General features: G+C 38.6%; 1 protein-coding gene across 5 annotated transcripts in view; it reads left to right on the top strand.

Annotated features, from left to right (window-relative positions):
• Positions 1 to 22,601, top strand: part of SRPK2 (SRSF protein kinase 2) — a 147,698-nt gene that overhangs the window by 38,799 nt on the left and 86,298 nt on the right. The window contains exon 2 of one of the 5 annotated variants that reach the window (XM_055710947.1): positions 10,006 to 10,069. The exons of 3 other annotated variants lie outside the window; for them this stretch is intronic. In XM_055710947.1, the coding sequence (XP_055566922.1) occupies positions 10,032 to 10,069 (38 nt within the window). In that variant the 5' untranslated portion in view covers positions 10,006 to 10,031. Of the gene's footprint in view, positions 1 to 9,833; positions 10,070 to 22,601 lie in introns of those variants that run through there. One more of the 5 variants, XM_055710950.1, reaches the window with a different exon arrangement.

The raw sequence follows: 22,601 nt of genomic DNA, 5'->3' as shown, positions 1-22,601 counted from the left end.
TGGTGGTGATTGCACTATAAAAACTTGGACAGAACATACTGAAAAACATCCTGTGAATAACCTGTCAAAATATTTCAGTTTAAAAGTATTTCTACTATAAGGATTTCTAAATGTAAAACTTCTAACAAAAAGTAAAAACATAAAGCTTTTTAGAATAGTGGATGATAATAAAAACTGAGGCTAATGGGAAATTCTAACCTGGACTTTAAGGTTATAACATGTATTCAATGATTGTGACCCAGTTTAATCCTTTTGGGTAAATCATGTAGCTTCATCTCCTAGGAGAGGCAGGAATCAGAGCGTGTGCAAGATTTTATGAGTCATTGCTTTAGTCTTCAAAAGGTAACATACTCTTGACTCATTTGGATGAATAGAAACCTGTTTTTTCTTAAGACTGGAATTTAATTTGTCTTTCCGCAACATAAAAGCAATTTATTTTTTTGTTGAATTTTGAAGAAAAAGCACATAACAAATGAGTGGAAAAATAATAGTATTTGAAGATTTGAATAGCACTTAAAGCATTTAGACCAATTGTAGACTTGAAAGAAAATGCTGTTATTGAAAGAATCCTAACATAGTAACAATTGTACACTAGATTGTAGAAGGAATATATTAGAAATATTTCAGACTAGAAACCAGAAATTATCCATTCTGTCTAGTGAGTTAAGATAGTAAAGATAGTAGAAGTGATGTAGTTTGAGGGTGGGAAAAAATTAACACTCCATCATTATGCCAGAGGTTGAATTTCTTTCAGCTTTGGCAGAAAAGCTGATCAGTCACACTCAGCAAACCATTTGGGTCACCCTAGACAAGGTTTGGAAAACACATCTAATCGTTTATTGTGTTTTAACAAACAGTAATAGCTTCTTAAATCACTCTGTCTTTAGCTACCTTATGTACAACTGTTCCCATATGAAGATGTATTTTGCCTAAGAATGGGTACAATTGGCAGCTGATTTTAAAAAAAGAACAGGAGGATACATTTTAACGTACTTAGTAATTATTATATTTTTTTTGTGGATAAACTTCTACAGATAAACTTTCTGCTTTCCAGCAATTCTAAGGAACATTCTCAACTCTGTCCCTGTCCCCTCCAAACAAAACCCTTCTTGTGAAGGTTAAATACATATAAATAATAAAGTTAATATGACATAAATGATATAAACACTTTAATATAAATAATGTTGGTACACATAAATAATATGAAGACATATAAATAATTGGAAAATAACAGGCACAGTCAAATTTAGGGTTAAAAATGTTTTCTTTGGTGTGCTTTACTGGTATTTAATCTGATAGGTAGTTATGCAAGTTTAAATTTTGTGGGTTTTTTTTCTTTGAAGAATGGCTTTTTGTACAACCACAGATTTTCCAAACAAACATTGGGCAGACTTGGTTATTAGGCTGAGATGAGAGGAGGGAGGGAAAAGCAACAACTTGGTGTTAGGCGTGCATCTGGTACAGCGAATGCTGCCAGACCCAGGAGAACTACCAGAATGAAGAATTCCTCTAATGTCATCTTTGTGTTCCAGTAAGCACTTCATTAATGAATAGTACAGTCTGGCAAAAGATCAAATGCCAGATTAAGTCAACAAGGCTTAGTTAAAGTTAGGTGGGTGACTTAAAAGAAATTCAAATGCATAGTTCCATTTAACTGTAGTTCTGTTTCCCTGGGTTTATAATGGGCCATATTTAGAGTAACAGTAGGATATCTTAATGCTTTTCTTAAGTGCTCAATGCTTTCTCAAGTTTATTTACAAACTTCCTTCAAAGATTTCCATATATAAACATAAACAAGAAACTCAAGAGTTTGACTCTATTAAAAATTCTTCAGAGGTATTAAGTATGTGACTTTGGCTTTATATTTTATATATTTGGAAACTAAATATTTTAACAAGTAAAAGGCAAATTAATCTAAGTATTTTGTATGCTTTTTCCCCTTTTTGAGAAGCAGAAGCAAAGTTGACTGTATGGTGGATGTTCTCATGCTTCTGGTTTCCACCCCAAGATCTGCACTTTGTGTTTCCTTCCTACCATGTTTCATTCCTTTGTGTATCTTGTGTATTTCCGTGTCCTCCTCATTATGAAGATTCAGTGAAACAAAGTTTTAAAATGATAGTATAGTGTTGCTGTTTTTCTTGAATAAAATGGCATTGTTCAGTAAGTTCTCAGTGAATAATCTTCCATTTTCCTTTACGAAAACAAGGCAACAGCGAGCATTAAAGATACACACTGTCTTTCAGATTGGCTTTGGCCTCCATTTGTGTTAATGAGAACAGTACTAAACTAGCAGTGTCATCTGGGTGAAAGATGTCTGTCTGAGAATTAGGGTAGACTTCTCTCTTGGGTATTAATGGGGGGTGGCAGCCATTTTAAAGGAAAACAGAATATTTTGTAAAAATATTGTTTTTCAACCTCAGATCAGGTGTGGAAAACTCAATTTGGAAAGATAACAGTGATATTACTATGAATATATTCTTCAAAGTACCTGAGCAGATGATTCCAGTAGAGTTTTAAGTGTATCAGAGAATTGAAAAAGCAGTGTTTCTGTTATCTCTGAGGTCAGTAGGAGATCACGTAACCTATAGTTTCCTTAAAAAAAAAAAAAAAAAAAAAAAAAAAAAAGATTAGGTATTGTTAACATTAAGTCCTCATGAGGTACTTGTAAATACTGAGTAAATTCATCTTCCCCTTTATACAAGGGAAAAATGAAATACTGTTTTTCCTCTTTATTTCTAGAATATTTTTTTTCCCTGGAGGTACTGGCTCCTATTATGTATACCTGCCAAGCTGAGTATGAGTGGGACCCAGCTTTAGCTGGTGCCTGTGTGTGGACTCGTGCAGTGTATACAAATAAAGGATCTGTGCTCCACCTCGTGTCTTATATCCAGTCTCTACTACTTGTGTGTGTGATGGAGCAGTGTTTTTTAAAACATACTTTTACATTCAGAACAGTAGCTAAAACACGAGTCTTACATAAATGTTTAAAATGCTATGCATTTTGATACTACTGACTTTCTTTTTTTTTTTTTTTTTTGCACCCCTCTAGGAAAGGAGGATGTTAGCTTTATCAGTTTGAAGTAAATGGGTTTTTAAAATGGTGATTTTAATATTGCAAGTACAGCATAACCTTAAAAGTTCTATTGTAATTTGCTCATGCCCTGAGCAGAAATATTATTTAGGATACTGAAGAGGAATAATACTAAAAATATTAATGTAATCTCTCCAACAGAAGATTGCAAACAGCTGGTTTTCTGTCAGTTACTCTTCAATGAGGCAGTCACTGGCTTGTGTTTCTGCATTGCTGTGACTATTATGCATGAGACCTGAAGAAGTCCATAAAGCTACTATTTTTTTCCTTGCTTCAAAAGCTCAGTAACATCTGGAAGAACTGTTTCTTTTAGGGTAATTATACTCTTTGTGCTTCCATACTATACCCTTTATTATTCACATGTTGATCAGATTTAGGATTGCTCTGTTTGTGCCATTTTGAAACCCCTGGTACCAGAGCCTGTCATTCCAGCAGTTCATTTTGTAGGACTATTTCTTATTTTAAAAGTACACTAATTAAAAGAGATGAAGGAGCAAACCTTTCAAGTTTTGTGTAAATCTGCCTGATTTTGTCCTGTGTTACCCAGTGCCTCATCAGGAGAATTTTGATTTATTAGCTTTCTTTTGTACTGTGTAGGATGTCACTTGTACAACAGCCATCCACAGCTCTAAACATAGATCTGTCCACATAAAATCATGTTAGTAATACCTAAGTTCCTATGTGCATTTCATAGTTCCAAGGCTGAAAGTTTACTTAGAATGGGTCATTTGGTTAATTTGCTTTGCATAATATTTTTAGGTCTGTCTATAGGATTTGGGAAGCAGGATTCTTTATTTTACCAGTAACATTTGGGAGTCCAGTCAATTTACAGCATAGTGAGTGTTGTAATAGGCAAAATGTAAGATCCAAGCAGCTGTAGCACTAATATGATGTAAAGAAGGAAGAGACAACAGAATAGACGAGGATGGATATTGATGGGGAAGGAGGTGTTTGAAGATACTGTAGAAGAAAGACTAAAAGCATCTTGAGCTTGTGTTCTAACATACATGCTGCGCAGAAAATGGAAGAAAAGCACTGAACCTGCTAGTTTATATCAGGCTAGATTAACAAAACATGTGGATGAGCCTACTTATTAATTAAAAACTAAGTATATTTTTTGCATATTTTTAGTATAATTTTTATTTTAAAAGAGACGTATGGAATTTTGTATGGCAGGGCTTTACGTGGCAATAAATTGAAGCTAGTATGTTTAGCTACTACTTTGTCTCTTACCTTGCTCCCACAAGGGGAAAAAAAAAGCTGTATTAATTGCATTCTGGAACAGCGGTTCTCTGCCCTGGATAAATTTAATACATGTACTGTCAGTAAGATATTTTGATCTTCGCTGACGAACGTGTTGTAGACCATTGAGATAATGTTTGCAATAGACATGATTAAGTTTGTAGTGAAACAGTGACTTTTGTCAGTTGATTTTGAAATAGTGGTGACTGATATTTACCTATATGTCATAGGAACAATTTATGCAGTGTTGTATACCTTGTCCACATTTTTCCATCTGTGCTTAAGCCGTGGCTAGTTGGTGGGGTTTTTTTCCTTTTGTTGTGGAGAATTCTTGGCTTTTTTTTCTTACTGGTAAAAACAAACAAAACTACAGGCTAGACCTGCTCCCCTGTACTTTTTTCTAGATTATATATTCCTCAGATGTTCTCAATTCTGATATCAGATTTTTTTTCTTCTTTCACATTATTGAAATAAAATAGCTTCCTTTCTTTGGCTTGTCTGGAGAGTTTCTTCCCTTATTCCTTTCTGAGATAGTTCGTTCTAGTTTTGTTGTGGAAACATTGTTCCTTCGAGCCTTTGGCATGATGCTCTCTTACACATCCCCTTTGAGTTTAGAAACTGCCAGCTTTGCTTTGTAGGGCTCTCCTCTCTTTTTCCAAGTGTCTGGTCTCCTCTTTTTTTGGCAGAGTGAATGATCTCTCTCTAAAGGAGATCCCTTCCCATTTTGGCTTTTTCTGATGCTTTTCTCTCTGATCTAACCCACAACCTACAGGTGGACACCTCAGAGGAGACAAATAACTAGGCTAAGAAAAAAAAAATAATTTTGAGCACAGATTCCACTAAAATGTTAGTCTCTAGTTTGCTTTGGTTTTTTTTTTAAAAAAAATCGTGATGATTATGAAGCCATTTTGGGCAGTGCAGAGACTTCCTGAGCTCGTTTTTTGTTTTCATTCAATCGTAGCTTGAATAGTGTGGCTTTAGAGACTTAGTGTATCTGCTTCGCTCAGGTCTTGGATGAGAGCCAGTTGTCTGCCACTTGATCTGTACACAACGTAAAATTACTCAAAGTGGGCTGATAAAGTACATGGAATGGTTGAGGAGTTGGTGGCAATGATACTGCTGCCCATACCTGGATGTATTGTTATTTTGTAGCTTGGAAAACGTATTGTATTAGTTGCTGCTTTGGGATTTGCAGGCACAAATTTTCTTTTTTTTTTCAGCCAGAGTGTTGTCATCTATTTGTCTGGATGTGGTTCTACGTACAGTGCCATCTTTGTTGCCTCTGAAATAAGGACAGTCCAAAAATCTCAGTGAGAACATAAGTGCTTTCTCACAAAGTAGAGGTTCTCTGTACGTCTGTGTGCTGTTCAATACAACTATCTAATTAACGCATAAAAGTCATTAAAGGTGGTGTTCTTTGAATCCATAATGGGGTTTGGTCCTAAATTGCCCAGCATTTCCCTCTCTGCCACAGCACTTGAGGTGAACCAAAAGTGTTAGTTCTCTGTGTTATGTTGGAGGGGCTCGAACCAAGAGGTGTTCAAGAAGAGCTGCTCTGCTGTAAAACTTTTAATTCTTTTTTTTTTACTTGACGTTTTACAAATATTGCTATAATTTGCATTCTTCTGGGCTGTGAATGCTGGTTGAGTGGGTGGTAGGGTAACCGTAATTTGGAAGGTTTTTTTATTTTTTTATTTGGACTTGGAATGCAATTTATATGTTCTAATAAATTCTGTAAATGAGCCCAGATTTCTGGATATGTAATTTATAAATAATCAAAATAAGTGATAACATCGCTGTTTCTGCAGCTGTTTTTGTCTTACGGCCTAAAAGGCACATTGTGTAAAACTCATCTGTCTTATTTTGGTGATTTTATTTCCATGATCAATTTTGTGTCAGGAGTGATAATGGTGGTACCAGCCTGATCTTGGGGTGCAGTATGGGTATGTAAAGGTACAGACTGGCTTTTCAAAATGAGCAAAATGGGTCCACTTTCAAAAGTCTCAGCAGAGACAAAAGACAGGTAAATCCCAAATAAGAAAATATTTTAAATTGACAAGAGAGAAGTAGAGAGGGAAAAGAAAGAAAAACTCCACAACCTTGTAATGGAAGTGTTACTGAATTGTGGAATGGAACACTCATTAATGATGCTAGATTTTTTTTTTTCTTTGAAGTCTCATTTTATTTAAATTACTCATCACTATATTAAATAGATCCTTGTTGCCAAAAGTAAAACTAAAACTGACTTATGTGCTGGAATACCATCAGAGATAAATGTCTTTGCATCTCTTAGAACATCCAGGGACTTTGTTTGCAGTGAAGTAACTTACATCTTAGATTTTATTTTTAACATCTTGTTGTGTGTTAGCAATAACGTGTAAGTGTAATAATCTCTAGGCATCCATTGAAAGGCCTGTCTGGAGGCTTGCTTATGGAATGGATCAGTTGATCGCTTTAATCCAAGCTCTGTGGATTTTGTTTTGTCATAAAATCCTGCCTTGTTAATACCTGTTTATATAATCCATTTTAAATTCTAACAGGGTTAAGAATCTTCAGAAGGAATTAAAAAAATTGCTGGATTATGAGATCGAGGAGCATACTCAGTCAGTCAGCGTCAAGGATTTTCGGTAGGGAAAATGAACTTCAGTTTGCATCTCCAAATAATCAGTTTTATCTCTGTCTAAAAGTGGGGGTAAGCAACTGAGAGCTGCCTTCTAACATTGCTTCATACAGAAGGGGGCAGGGGGCGGCGGGGGGGGGGGAGAGAGTGGAGCAGAATTAGGGTGCTAAAGGGATAAGCTTTCTCCACAATGCTGTCCAAACCTTTAGTCTTCTCCATCCTACAAAAATTACTGTGGTGTAGCTTTTAGTACTGATAACACAAATGTGTTATCACAATGTGTAACAAAGCATCCTGTTCTTGTTGAACCATAGCAGGTCACAGTATGAAGAGAGGAATCCATAAGGAATTGCAGGTATGCTGGTCCTTAAGAAAAAAGTACATATACTTTGTTTTAACCTCTGTAATATGAAGTAGTCTATGTTCAGTGACTTGTCAGTTTTTTTCCTGAATTTTCTTAAAGGCAGTCTCTTTCAGAGAGGTCTTTTTGCAGTGTTCTGAATACCTGGTTGAGTCCTGCAGTAGATGTTTTTGATCACACTGTGCCACTGTTCTTTGGTCTATTTGATCTTTTGCACTGCCTTCATACAGTTCAAACATAAATTTGTTGGAAAGCACTGTCTTATGATAACCCAGTATGTTACGACGGAGGGAAGACACAGTCGCTCAATATGAGTGATCAGCAGACTTCGTTTATTGTCCCTTACAGTCACCTTTTATGCCTTGTTATAATTAGCTCATACATATTACAAAAGTTAAGCTCATTATTGGTTAGTTGCCTAAATACCAAGCCCGCCCCTAGTTTCTCTTCTGTAGTTATCTGTTCCCACCTGCAACATTCTTTTCCCACCAAAATCTTCCTGTTATTGTGTAACAAGAACAGCCAAAGACAGTTATTTTTGCTTTACTTCAGATAAGCTGAGAGCGATGTGCATTTTTGTCCAGCCAGCTGGACTATGTCTATGTGACCCTTTTCAGCTAGCCAGTTATCCACACCAGTATTACAGGGTTAGCCTTCCCCTACTTGTTTAAAACAATCTTTGAAATAAGTAACAATATATCCAGTGCATTGCATAATTTGTATGATCAGCACCGATGTCATATACTGCACTAAAAATCTGGTTTAAATTAACAGTGTGATTCTATAGTTTAAAACGAAGGGGTAGTAAAGCTGTTTGTGGAGCCTTTATGCAGGATAACATAGGTCTTAATGACATACCAGATTTAGTTTTTTACTGTAACATTGAGTGGGTCTTTCAGTGATTGGGTGGATATTCAGTGTTTTCCATTCTTAGCTACTGTACAGCTATAAGTTACTTAATAGCTATTTTTGAGATTGCACTGAGTACAAAATGAGACAGTTTGATGTTTATCATGTTGGTTTTTAACTGAAAAAAAGCCAGTACTCCAGGGAGTTTAGTTGATGCTGTCATCTCCTCTTCATGGCTCGAGAGCTGAGGCACAGAGGGAAAGATGCACATGGCCTAAGCGAGAACTGCTATGGACTTTCAGTAATGAGGTCCAAGACACAAGAGCAGCAAGCTGATCTTGAGCATGCTGCAGCTCTGGAGCTGCCCAGAACCTGGGAGATTTCCAGCCATCAGCCTGGATGTTCCTGCGGCAGCTGAACTTGTGCCTGTGTTGGAACGTGGGCAGAGAAGGCTCCCGGGAGCACCTGCTGCCTGGGATGGGCAGCGGTGAAGGAAGGTTTGCATGGCCCTTGCAGTCATGCACTTGAGCCAGTTGTGGACATACTGACGTTGCAAAGATACGTTTGAAAGCTCTGAGAAGCATCTGCTTTGTATGTGAGAACTGAGATTCTTCTTGGAGGTTTCTCTGGGCAGTGTGTTTTGGTAAAATTTGGTTTAAAAAAACCAAACAAAACCAAGCAATATTTGTTTCTCTTCCGTTCGCAGAAATTGCTGAGGGTTTGTGTCTGAAATGTGTGTCAAGAAAGAAAATAAGTCGGGTTTAAGCTCTGCTGTCGTAGCATGGCTAATCCCAAATAGCTGAAGTTTACCTCGGTTGTGAACAAGTGGACAGCATCTTAACCTCGCACAGGTCTTACCAGGATGTCCATAGGTTTCCTGCGAGGATGGGGTCTAAAATGATGCTCGCATCCGTGACATTATTCTTTGGGGGGTTTTGGGTCACAGACGTCTGGACTCCGGAGCTCCTGGTGCATTCGTTTTTCGGCAGCCTCTCGGTTCTGCTGTGACAGGATCTGGTGGAAGCGAGGGACGGAGGGCACGAGGGTGCGAGGTGCCCCCTGCGGCGGCCGGCGGGGCGCCCGTGCCGGGGGGCGCTGCCGGGTGGTTCCTGGCGCAGCCGTGAGGCCGCGGCGCCGTCAGCCGGGTGGGTGGTTCCGCTTCGCTGTTACAAGTGCTAGGTTGGTAATCGCGAGACATTTTTTTTTTTTTTTAAATTGAAATACTACTTTTCAGAGTCTATTTGGAGGAAATCAGAGGCAGGGCATTGAAAAAATAAAACCCGGGTGTGCGTAGCGTTTTCCACGTCCGATTTCTGACCCGTGTATGCAAGTAGTGATTTAATACTTCATTCTTTGTGACAAAAATGATTCAAAGAGCCATATTTTTCAGGGCTTTTGATCTGGAGGTTTTCGAGGGTGCCCGGTACAGTTTAGATAACTAACCGGGGACAGAATCCGTGCCATAAATCCTTTGTTTCGGGGTTTTCTCCCCTCAGAAGCTCCCCTGGGCGCCCCCGCTGGCGGCCAGCGCGCTGAGACTGGCCCGGTGACCGCGCGGGCTCCCGCCGCGGAGAGGCGCCCCCCTCCCCCCCCCGCCCGCGGAATGGTTCCGCCCGCCGCCGTGCCCAGTCATGTGCGCGGGCCGGGCCGGCCCGCCGCCTCCCGCCGCCTCCCGCCCCGTCCCCTCAGAGCGCGGCTGGGCCGGCCCTCGCACAGGCACCGTGGCTCCTGCGGCCTCCTCCCGAACAAAAGGGCTTAGGCAAAGAACAGCGTTTGGTTAATAAGACTTTTGGAAAGCGAGAGCAGGCGGTCTCGGTTGTGAATATTTTCTGATTTTTCCAGAAATCAAGCAGAAGACTGAGCTGCTGATGTCAGTTAACTCTGAGAAGTCGTCCTCTTCAGAAAGGTACGGCTGCATCTCTTGCATGAACGGTTCATGGTGTAGCATTGCCAAGCAGCGGCGCAGGGCTTTTTGCTTTTCCTTGTCAAGTTTGCTAGCATTGTTTACGTATTGCATGCTGGTTATTGTACCGTATCCATCGAACCTCTCTTTTTGGTTAAGCTTTGTGCGTTTTTGCAGAGATTTATCGATTTCTTTTCCCTTAACGAAGCCTACGGGGCTGCAGCATGCAGATCATGCTACAGCAGGCTGCTGGTGTGTGTGCTGGTGTTGTAGACCTCGCTCCTTTCCACTGTCATGCAAACAGCATCTCGATTTCTAAATCCGTTTTTAAAGACCTCGCGGTTCTGTTGTGTTGCAGGAAACCGTTCCACGGTTGCAAAGGGTTCTTTTCAGTGTAAATGCATAGGAAATATAACTTGGTGAAGCGTTTCGTGTCCTGTTATGTGGAAAGGGAGTGTCCTTTGCAAAGTAGCTCAGGAATCGCAAATCCCCCAATTAGTCACATTCTGTAAGATAGATGTGATCCTTGTTCAAGTCTGTGCTAGGAAATGGAGCAGTCGCTGCATGCAGTAATGGTTCATGCCTGCAGGTAAGGACAAAATGACTCAGAAGTGTTTTTAAAGCAATTATTTTATCTGTCAATCAGATTATTGCGATTTCAAGTAGCTGCTTCGTTTTAAAGAAATATTTTGAGGTACTAAATGCATGTTAAGTTTTCTGACATGAAATAACCTCCTGGTGATTATTTTGTGGATTTTAAATGATGCAGCCCTGCTGCTCACTTCTGTTTTGCTTGCAACGGAATTTTAGGAGAGATTTTTATTTTCAGAATTGCTTAAATCCAGAGCGACATAATGTCATTTTTTCCCCCCACATTATTTACAGTAATCGTTTTGGCTGTATGCAGAAGACCATCTGAATGCTCTATTTTGCCATTTTAATATTGGACGTTGATAAAAAAAATATCTTAATTTTAAGCACTCAAACTCTATGTTTAGCTGTAATTATTATCTAAAGTACATTTTATTGAATGGCTCAGTAGAGAAAGACGTGGTAATGCACTGAAAGCTATCTTAAGGAAACAGGCTAAAGGACATCTTTCAATATGAACGAGTGCTCTTGGCATGCATGGTTTTAAAAAACAAAATGAGCAGTTTAATTTGATTTATAAGTATATTTGTGTAAGATACGTAGAAGCAAACTGCATTGCCTTTCACCAGTTGTAGTATAACAAAATATCAGCAATGAGAGATACAGAAAATGGTGGGGGGGAATGGGTTGTTAAGTCACCTTTCCAAAATGGAGAAATATAAGAAGAGCTTTGAGAGATATTTTATTTATTTATTTATTCCAAATTAAAAATCATGAAGGGAAACGTTGTTTATTTATTTACCTCAATCCCACCCTGATGCCTAAAATTTTTAAATACAAGACTAATAAAATGGTGGTGGTAACAGAGAGGATGATGGGGTGAAAATAGTAAAGGAAACAGGTGTTAATTTGATTTTTGGAAAGGCTTTTGTTGGCATTGCTGTGAGGAAATTTGGTGTAGAATATAGACATTTATTTTATCACTGTGAATGTTGTGCAACACCCTAATACTGATCAGTCTGTTTTTGAGCAAAACATGCTCGTAGTTGAACTAATGGTAGTCCTAGATGAGTAGGTCCCTGTAAAGGATTGTAACACAGAATTAGGAAAAGATACATTTGTCTGAGATCCGTTTAAATGCCGTTCATCAAACAGTAAGCTTTTAAAAGAGCACGATGCACATTATCTTGCAATAAAGATTAAAATGTGAATGTTGTATATGCACATAGTTTTCTTTTGAGGATTTAAATATGTGGTACTGTTCACCTGGGGATGTATATGACACATCAGCTGCACAATTTATGTAGTCAGTTATAAATGAAAGTAACTTTTATTATCTGAGGGTTTTTTTAAAATAACCACATTCTTTTCACTTATCTAAAAATAGACTGAATTTTTTTGCAAGCTGTTACGAAACAGTGCTGTCTGTCCTATTAGCTGCCAGTTCCTTTCAAGGCCCTTTCAAAATCACTGTATAAGATTTTTTTAAGGAAAAAAAAAATTACAGTGTGTCTGAACTGCTAAACTGTCCTCAGTCTGCTCTACAGCAAAATTGTGGTGTGTATTCATACCGTACAGGCATGAAAATATGCATGTTTTTGACAGACAGATAGGGAATTCATACTTGCATATTTTTTTATCGCCAGTATTTACCCTTGCTCTGAGTGGTTGGGCTTTTTGAGAAGCCTGAGTTCTCTGGGTGGAAGTGCTGGGTGGAAGATCTGAAATAGTCCATGGCTTGTTTCTTGTTTTCCACACTAGCGAAGGCTGCTAGACAGTGCTTGCATAGCAGGAGGGGAGGGGAGAGGAGGTGCTTTTTTGCTTTTACAGAAACTGATGAATAGAAAAGAATAACAGAAAATAATTAGGTAATAATAAAGGTAATAGAAAAGAAATGAGAGAGAAGCCCGTTACTTACCTCTTTCTTTGGTTTGTCTTTTGTAAGGCAGTTTACTGTTTGTATGTTTTCCTGCTCACTTGGCAAGTTCAACATGTTGTCCTATCCTAGAGGAAAAAACTGTTGAGAAGGAAGCTGGAATATAATGGATAGTTTGGCCGTTATGGAAGCTCAATATGTTAGAAATCCTACAGTGTTCTCTTAGGATAGTCAGTTGTAAAGTTTTCAAGAGGCATTTGGGAGACATTGGCAAGAAAGTGAGATGAACCCTTTTGCTGAGGTTCCTTTGAGATGCTAAAGGCATTGCAGCCTTGAAAAATAAATTTAATACAAACCTGAGACATCTTTCTTAGAAATTCATCCTTCCTTTCCCCTTACCCCTCCCCCTTCCCCCCCAAAAAAACCCTGTAATTGCAGATGGTGGGGACAAGGTATCTGTGTTTTGGTGTGTTATGGGATATTTCATTAAGCAGACACAATCAGACAGCATCTATAAGTCCTACATTTCTGAGCAGTTAATGCTGCCCATGTGTGCATTAGCAGCCTACGACAAAGTCCTCATTCCGTGTTGATAAGGTAACCTGGGTAACTGCAGATGCCTGTGTTCCTGGTCGGTTACAGTGGATCAGGTAACCTACTGAAGCTTGTTACACTGAATTGATTTGTTTGGATGTCTGAGCTTTAAGCATACCATCGTAATGTTTTCCTGCAGCATGCTTACAATGTGACACGCACCTTGTTTCTTTATCTAATAAGTAGTAATTTAACTGCCATGTACCCCCATGTTCTTTATATTTCAGCGGAGGCTGAATGAGGTTACTTCTCCAAGCCTCACAAATGTCATTGGAAAGGAAGTAGCAGCAGCCAGACGGAGGAGGATGTCTCTCAAGAACCCTCCAAGAAACCAAAAAATACTTTCATTTCTGTTGTATGACTGCATGATCTTCTCGTGTACAGTATAGTCAACACTTTGAGCTGTACAGATTTTCTTTTCTGCCTTTTTAAGGGCTTTGTGGAACTCCTTGCAAGTTGCAGTTTCATTTTGAAAAAAGTCAGTTCTTCTACTTGGATCACTTTTCTACTCTTTAGGCTGTAAACCTAATGTATATACCGTTTTTCTTTTCCATACTTTAGGATACAGAACTTGGCATTTTTTTAGCTCTGATTTTGGATTCTAATTTTATGTCATCGTAGCAATGCAGTTTGACCACAGGGTACTTACTGGTAAAGGTTATTAGCAAGGCTGAGAAGTCTGAAGTATTTGACCTGCTCTTTTCCCATCTTATTGCAGAGGCTGCATATGCACCTTTCTTTAAAATGAATTTCTGCTTCAGTGTGTTGTTTTGTTTTTTTTTTAAAAAAAATTAATAGCAGCCACACATGACCAGTCTTAAGTAGATAACTAGTGTGTGTATAATTAAATTTTCTTGATTTTGAGGGTTTTTACAAAAAGCAGTCGAGGGAAGATACTTTCAAAGGGCAGTAGGACAGCAAAGCTTTTGTTATTCAAAGTGTAGAAGTCTTTGGAGTGGGATGGTACAGGCCAGGTTTAAGGGCAAATGTTGTATTTGTTGGCTTTTGGGGGTTTTTTTAGCCTTGGGCTATGTATACCCCTCTCTTTGTAATTTATCATGGTGGAGCAAGTTGATGTATTTCTCGGTGCTTTTACGTGGTTTCTTCGTCAGGTCATGCCAGGAATGCAGTCAGGGATAAAGTAAAGGAGGAAGAAATCTAAAATGAGGAGGAAGAATAAAGATGGAGATTGAGTAGTCTGCTTCCTTTTCTAAGAGGCCTAATGTTAGTTGCTGTAAGAGGCATTGTGAAACAAGGTAGGATGCTGAAGGATTCCTTCAGGTTTAGGAACGTGGGATTTTTTTGCTCTGTTTTTTTGTGAGTCTGTGTGTGTGTGTTTCGGGGTTTTTTTTTTTACTTTAATTATGGATGCACTTCTAGTATAGAAATAAAACATGTTTAAAAGTAGAACCATCAGCTCACAACATTCAGTACGAGCTGACATTGCAGTTTTGGAATAAATGTAAGATAATAGGGCATTATAAGATAATAATTCTACTCTTATTTATGTAACACTGAAACAAAAAATAATTATCGGAATAATGCAACTATTTCATCAATTCCACTAACTTAAAACACGTTTTTTAAAATGCCATCTCTTCTTTAGCTGCCTTCCTGGTTTGTTTGTTTTTTGGTTGGTTTTGTTTGTTGTTTTTTAAGTGCAAAAGAAATATTGCCTAGCTTTCGTTTCAGGACAGTACAAATTTAGTTGTCATGCAACTTCAGTTTTTCAGTTTTGTTTAAAATAATATATGATAGCAATAAGCAGTGTATATTTTTCCCTTCTTTCAAAATTGCAAGCTAATACTGCTATTTTTTAGATTTATCTCAGAAGTAGGGAGGAAATCATCCTATCTTAATGTGGGCCCTAAGTTATTTGTCCAGGGAGGCACTTGATTCTACCACCAAACCGTTTGGTGATGGTGTGCCTGTATAGCTCTCATAGACTAGATACTTAATTTTAGATTACTAAAACTGGACCAAAATGAATGCTGTTTTGTGTATTTTTCATATTAAAGCTTTCATAGGCTGATTATTTTAGCATGCAAGGCTTTTAATTGAAGTATGAAAGGGATGTAGAGACAGGAATGCTGCAACGTGTCGTTGTGCTTGTGTAGAAAAAAAAAAAAGGCAATGTCCTATATAGAGGCAGCCACTTGTGGAACAGCTTTTTCACTCAAAGTGATGTTTTTAGGGGACACTGCACTCTTTAGAGCTGATAGTGCCTGTATCAGTTCATCAATAGACTTTGAAAAGTTTTAAAATTTGAAGTGTGTTTTCTTCTTCAGTGATACTTTGTTTATTTCTGTGTCTGTCGGGGATTTCTGTATGTAAGAAAATAATGTACTTTGATACTAAATTTAACGACAAGTGAAATGTATCATTAGTATCCCTGCTGTTCAGATGATCTGAGCACTACTTGATTTTTCCCCCCCCTTTTTTATCTTTCATCATGCAGCTATTTGTGAGATACTTATTACAGAGTTGCTAATATACCTTCTGAAAACACAAATCTCGGGTTTTTTTTGGCACTTTTGTTGGAACTAAAATGAGAGAACTTTGGGAAAGGGAGAGACTGAAGTTGGTGGGGGCTCGTACGAGATTTTACTATGTGAGAACTGTTCACTGGAAACCAATTCTAGCAATCTGATGATGATTAGAACACAGTTTATAGCTTAAAAAGAAATAAAAAATTGAATACTATGACTTGAACAATATACTTTCTAATGTAAACATATGTATTCCAATTCCACTTCAGGGTAAAATGTCAGCGAAAAAGTAATGGGTCATTTTAAGCAAAGCCTTTTGTATTATAAATATGTCTGTTTCATGATTTGAAACTTTTACCTAATCACTGTCTTAATCATGATTTCATTAAAACGTCTACTCCAGGCTCCTAGGCAGATGCTAAGGGAACGTTACCTGATAGGTTGCATAAAACAATGTATACCTATGCCGGATGACTGCATTTCTGTTGTTACTGTGCTGTGTTACAGGATAAATTGATTTGTGATTTTCTGCATCTTCACATTATACATTTACAAGTGAATAATAAAATATTTACATGTTCATATAATTCGGTAAACTTACGCAATGTGATATATATTTTTCGTTGATCTGCAATTGATGTAGTTACCAAGAGACGCTAAGCAACAGGTTAAGCAAAACGTATGCCAATTTAAGCATTCTGGTTTGTTGCATATTTTGTGTATTATAAGCATATTATCAGGAAATTGTGGCTTCTTTCAGCTTGTGAGTTGCTGTGAATCTTGCCATACAGTTCAGAGAATATACATGAGTCTTACCGTTTGACTGAAAAATACCTTTTCTGTCCAAATGTCGTTGTGACCAGAAGGTTTTTTACTTGTTCTGTTTTTAGGAGTTTTACACTCCTAAGCCAGTATCTGCCCCAGGTGCTTCTGTATTTTCTTCAAGACTCACCGTTATGCATGGGTAAAGTCTCTGGCAAAATCCAGGCAGTCACTGTTAACCTTAAAAACAAATATGAAAGCCATCTCATGTAGGATGCCTCCCAAACTCATGCTGCTGATTGTGACTAGATGGATAGTGAATTGCTATTTCCCTTTCTTTTCCTTCACTCTTTTCCTCTAACTCTTTAAAGCTCCAGTTGTGAAACAAATGTATGCAGCTCCAAGCTGTGCCTGTTACATATGCTATAAATGAGGGAGTGCCAGTTCTTTACCAAGTTTGTCTACACGGCTTTCCTCGTCTGATTATAGCTTTAGGTCAGTCAGGCTGGTTGATTACATCTCTTCCATGACTGGACAGTGTTCAAGACCAGAACCGCATCCCATGTAGATGTTCTGTTTGTATGAAATTTTGGCCACTGTGTTTAATAGTGTGTTCAGAAGGCATTTTACATAACTTCTCTGTACTGATAAATATGTCCTAATTCTAACTTTATCGTGTCTGCTAAAACAACTGATGATTGTAAATTGGTGATATCCTCATTTACTGAAAGAACGTATCTCTTCAAAGCTTGAGAAACATCTATATTTTAATGTTGTGCTGGTTAATCTTGAAAACTTCTTTTCCAAAACCTGGAGCAGCATAATTCTGTGGAAGGGAGGAGAATTTCTTAATGCTGCTTCTTACTTGGCAAAATATCATTGGAGTAACATGAAACATTTTGAGAATTCAGTGCTTTGTTTTCGTGAAGCAACTTCCTATGCCCCAAATCTACTGGGATGTTCTCAGCCTTCCTAAGAAGGCAAAGACTTGTCCTCACTTTGCTCATTACTACAATGCGTGGGGATAGGGTAATGTATTATCATTTTAGGGGCAAAGAAGGCCCTATTAGTACAGAAACTTCTTAAGCTACATGTTTGCTCTGTGTTGTCAAAACTTAAATATTAGCAGTAGTTCTGGCAGAAACTGAGAGAATGGCTTTTGTCATTAATACTACTATAAAGAACCAGTATTATTTTCTTTTCTAACTACTGTATCAAAACATCAAGCGGTGATTTATATATATATATATATATATATATAATTTTTTTTTTTTGTGGAGGTGGAAAATGAGTGTGAAATTCTTACAGGTTTTAGCAGATACCTGTTTTGTTATTCTGTATCCAGCATCAGGACCTGCAGATTCTCATTGTCTGTCATCCTCAGCTGCTATGGCCACTATCCACAGAAGCATTCAGTTCCTGCTATGCCCACATACCAAAGAGACCTATCAACCTCTGTTTATTCCATGCCATGAACTAGAATGGAAGATGTTTGGAATTAGCTCTGCTCTTTATGAATCCTTCTATAAAAGGATTACCTTAGCCATAGGAGACCACGTGTGGTGGTTTCCTCAGAGTGGTGCTTTGTCATCCCCAGTATGACAGCATAAAGTCCTTCTGACGGCTCCTATTACTTATTTGACAAGAATCAGGAATTTCCACTGCTGCTTGGTGTCTTAGCTATGAGAAATGTCTGCTTCTGAGAAGACTAATACAGGTTTGGATCAAGACTTCCCTAAGAGATGTGAAAAAGATGATGAACCACAGTGATTCTGAAGTATATTTTTATCAATTAAAATGTGTAATTCTAATATAATACAAATAAGAGTACAAACAGTCTTTATATACTTAGTTTGAAGTCCCGCTTGGCTTCTTCCCAGGTAATTAATATTTCAGAGTATTAGTCTAGAAAGCTAAACAAAAAAGTTACAGCCTTTCTCAGAATGCTTGTGTTTCACAACAGAAGTGAGAGAATGCAGATCTTACAAAGAAATTACCAGTGATCAAGGAAGAAGTCTTCCTCTTTCTCACAAGTACTCTTGATATCTGTGGGTGGAGTACTGAGATGATGAATTGGCATCGACCCTATTCCTTGGGCACCCTAGCCGTAGTATGCTGCCAGAGAATGCATCATTTTTTTTTTTTTTTGTGCCTACCACTAGTATTTAAAGGTCTGTTGCTTTTAATGGAAATCTGTTACAAGTTTCTCTAAGGAAAACTTATTAAATATGTTCTTGTAAGTTAATTTTCATCGACTTTGTTTCATCTGTATTTTTGCTTTATTTGTGTTACTCTTGCTTTATAATAACGTACAGTTGAGTCCTGACTTAAAAACACATAGGAAAGATCCGGTCAAGATTCCTTTCAAATGTGTTTAGCACATAGCAATTTCAAGGGCTATTAAAAGAACCAGAGGACGTCCAACTGAAGTAGAATGATGCCTGAGAATGCTAATACATTTTTTTACTGTCATTTAAATACTCAGTGGTTTACAACATGCCTTAGCAAAACTGCATGGTGTGTGTTCCAGTAGATGCCAGGACAGCTTAAGCAGGTATAGGCTACAGTGAGCTAGAATCTAAGGCGGATTTGTACACTTCACCTTCAAAGTGTCACTGATAGCTTTGCTAAGAAGCTTGCTAAAGGTGGGTGTCCTTTTAGCCATGCCAGTTGTTAGAGGTATCCAAATGTGGAGGGGTTTGGGTCCCGGGGGCATATCTTCTGTCCCAGCTTAAATAGGTAAGCACAAGACTGCTGCAGTTCTGTGTCCCCAGGGCCAGCCAGTAATGAGACTGAGTGCTTATTCCCAATAGGTGTGCGTGCATGTGCACACGCTCACATACAGAACGTGCATACGCAGCTGTCCACACAGATCAACAGAGGCTCAAACCAGCGCTTTTATTGGCACCCACGTAAACATACACAGAGCACTCAAGCAAGAACTGCACGGACAGCCCAGTCCTTTTCCTCTTTCCAGTTCTTCAGGATGGAAGTCCACTAGTGGAATTTTTGGAGAAACTCACATGCTATATGGGGGTCCTCCTAGTAGCAGTTTTTAAATGGTGTTTGTAGTTGCTGAAGCCTTGACCTATTGGTGTCCCCTGGTTATTGGCACCAAGACCTCTGAGCCCCTGATGTTTGTCCAGTTGCTGGTACTTAGACATCTTATCTAACTGCTGAACAGTCTAGCTTGAAGTTGGCTTGAGTTTGCATGTATGCGCTCAGAATAGAAAGTGCATCCCCAAAGAAGACAGAAATAGGGTTTAATGACAATATGGGATAGACTGTCATGATCAAGGGCAGGGTTCGGTCAGACAATTGCAGTGACCAGCCTTCAGTTTGTACTGGACGTGTCCCATTTATAATTTTTCCCTGCAGTTTTCCCATACTTGTTTTTCGCTTACCCACCTTTTCCCCTGTCTTTCTCCACCTCAGGTGCCTCCCCCTAAACATTTCACATCTTGCCATATTCTCACAGTCCCACAGTAAGATTTACACAATCCCGGAAATGTTCTTCCTCTGCATCCTGTAATGTCACATGCCTTTTAAGGGAATAACCTTTAGTTTTCAAGGTGTTTCTGGGGAGGGAGTTTTCTCCTTGACTCATCTTGGTGGGTTTCACACTGGAGAAATATGGTCTAATTAATGGTCATGTGAGTAGCTGATTCAGGTGGTCCATTTTCACTGATGAGGTTGTTAGGATTTCTCTACATATTGTTTCTAGTGATCCTTGCTGGATCAGTTTCTGTTATGATTAGCCTTTGATCAGATAACCTAACACTGGTCTCCCAGGGGCCTAGCAGTACCTGGCAAAGGCAAAGCTGGATCTAGATTTGTTTGGATTTTTAGCCATCTGACAGGGGTATCCAAAAGATTGAGATCAGCTGAGGAAACCAAATGCACAAATCCTTTCCTACTACTTCTGAGTCTCATGGAAACATAGTACAACAGAGTTTTGCCTACTACTTCATTCCTATCCAGTTTATAGACCTATGTTTCTGGAAAGGAAAAGTGAGGTATCTTCTTACAATGTGTTAAATATATACTCAGTGCTTCAGACTTAACACCTGCTGGAGGTGTTAGGTTCATACCTCTAATGAAAGCAAAGCTCAGCAAGGATCACAAGCAAGTGGTGCTACTTACTCTGCTGAACTTGTCTTCTGTGTGCTTGTTGCAAAACCTGTTTGAGATAAGATAGCACAGGGATGCATAATAATAGGAAGGAGTTCTGGAGCATAAACCGACTAAGGCTAGACATCCTACCTCTGTGTGTTCTGGTCCAGAAGGCAGCTGTCTGATAATAGCAAAAAAAACCAAAACCAAAAACAAAACTTCTTTGGCCAGTTTAAAGAAGGCAAAAAGCAATCATACATCATTGTTTAGAAAGGGAGTAATGTCTCCCAGGTGGACAAGAAGGCCAGTTATTTGTTAATTTGACCTGCAGGCATCAAGATATTGCTCAATTCCTTTGCAAAGTAGCTGAGCAGGCAAAAACCACAGACCCACAATGTGTATTAGCCAATATTTGGCTATCTGACATCTGTATTCAGAAAACCTGGCGTGTATTATTTCTACTGTAAGAGCCCGAGAGCTAACTAATACTTGAGTCTTTGCCAAGTTGCTTCTTTCAGGAAGAGAAATAGATGGTGATTTGAGGGTTGTGAGATTTTTGTGTGTGTGCAGTCCTGTTTATTTACAAAGCATGTAAACAGAGCTCTGTTTGCTTGAGCGGAATTGAAACAAAGTGCAACAAGCAGCTATTTTGCTGATGTGTCTGCCTGTCTAGCAAGTACTGCAGTAAAAAAAACCCCAACCCTTAAAACTCTAAAAAACAACACCCAAACCCGCCCCACACAGCATGCTCTCCTGAGATCACAGGCACAGCATTTTTTGCTGTCTTTTTTTCTGCTTAAGAGACATGTATAACTGCAACAGTTTCCCCCAACTCCTTTAATTTCATAATTGTGATTTATAAAATCTTAATCCTTCACACATGTTATAGACTGACTGCTGACTGGATTTGATGGATAAGTACTTTGGACAATGTTTTTCTTTTTTCATTTTTTTTTTTTTTTTACAGCTGTTGTGTAAAAGGCCTAATGTTCCTCCTTTACTTAGACTAAAAAGAGGGTATTCAGCCCAACCATCAGCCTTGATTGCAAGCCAAATACAGAGTTCTTTAGAGAGCAACTTGATCACAGACATTATTTTTTTTAGGATAACAATGCCATGCCTAAAATACAACTTTCAAAATAAGTCTTTATGCACTCTATAATACCTTTATTCATTTTCTGGACTCCACAGTTTGTTCCCAGGTCACGTTGCATGGCATCTGAGGACTCCTGCCCTATACTGCAAATAGCAGTAGTCAGGCCTTTCCCATGGACAGGTGTGAACTGCTTTAGGATCTGTCTTCCTAGGCTTCTGCCAGGTCTTCACTGGACTTCTCTAGGGCAAGAGTGTTTAGATGTAGTCTGTCATGGGTTTTTTATTGTTGTTTGTTTTGTTTTGTTTTTCTTCTTCTTCTAAATGATTGCTTTTTTCTCTAGAAAGCCTGACTCTAGGTTACCACATGATGCTTCATCACTGTGCTCCATTGGTCTAACCCTGTATGAGTCAGCTGGAGCTGATATAAGCGTTGTCTTTCTTAACTCCCGAAAGTTTCTGGGACTCACAACTTCCTGGCTCTCTAAACTTCTAAGACCTCCTCCTTTTGTCCACAACTAGCAGTTCATGTGTGTATTGTTGCCCGGAAAAAGTAATCCAAGATTGAATTGCAGTGGAGTTTTATATGCAAATAATGCAACAGGAGGTTTATTCCAGAGCTTTCCCTTTACACACCCCACCCCTCCTTTACACCCCCCCACCCCCCACCCCCCCCAGTCCTCATTCTTGTTGTCCCTCTTTGTGTTTAGGTACCATCTGCTTACAGTCATCTGTTGTGTTTGCTTTCTTACCCCTGCCTTTGATTTTGTGCAGGTTATTTGAAAATTTAAAGTACTGATGCATTGAAAGAGATACAGATTACATGAAGTGGAATTTAAAGACATGAGAATATGGTACTACAGTTGCTTCTGTGTGTGTATATATGATGAACATTCCGTAATTCAGTTATCGACTTGTAATGGCTAGAGTTCACAAGAGAAATAATAGGCTTTATTGTGATATAGCAAAAAAATGGTCTAAGTATATACTGAAGGACAAAAACATTAACAGGATTAAC

This window comes from Falco cherrug, chromosome 5 (assembly GCF_023634085.1).
Source record: "Falco cherrug isolate bFalChe1 chromosome 5, bFalChe1.pri, whole genome shotgun sequence".
Taxonomy (NCBI): Eukaryota; Metazoa; Chordata; class Aves; order Falconiformes; family Falconidae; genus Falco; species Falco cherrug.
This window is presented reverse-complemented; position numbering and strand designations above follow the sequence as displayed.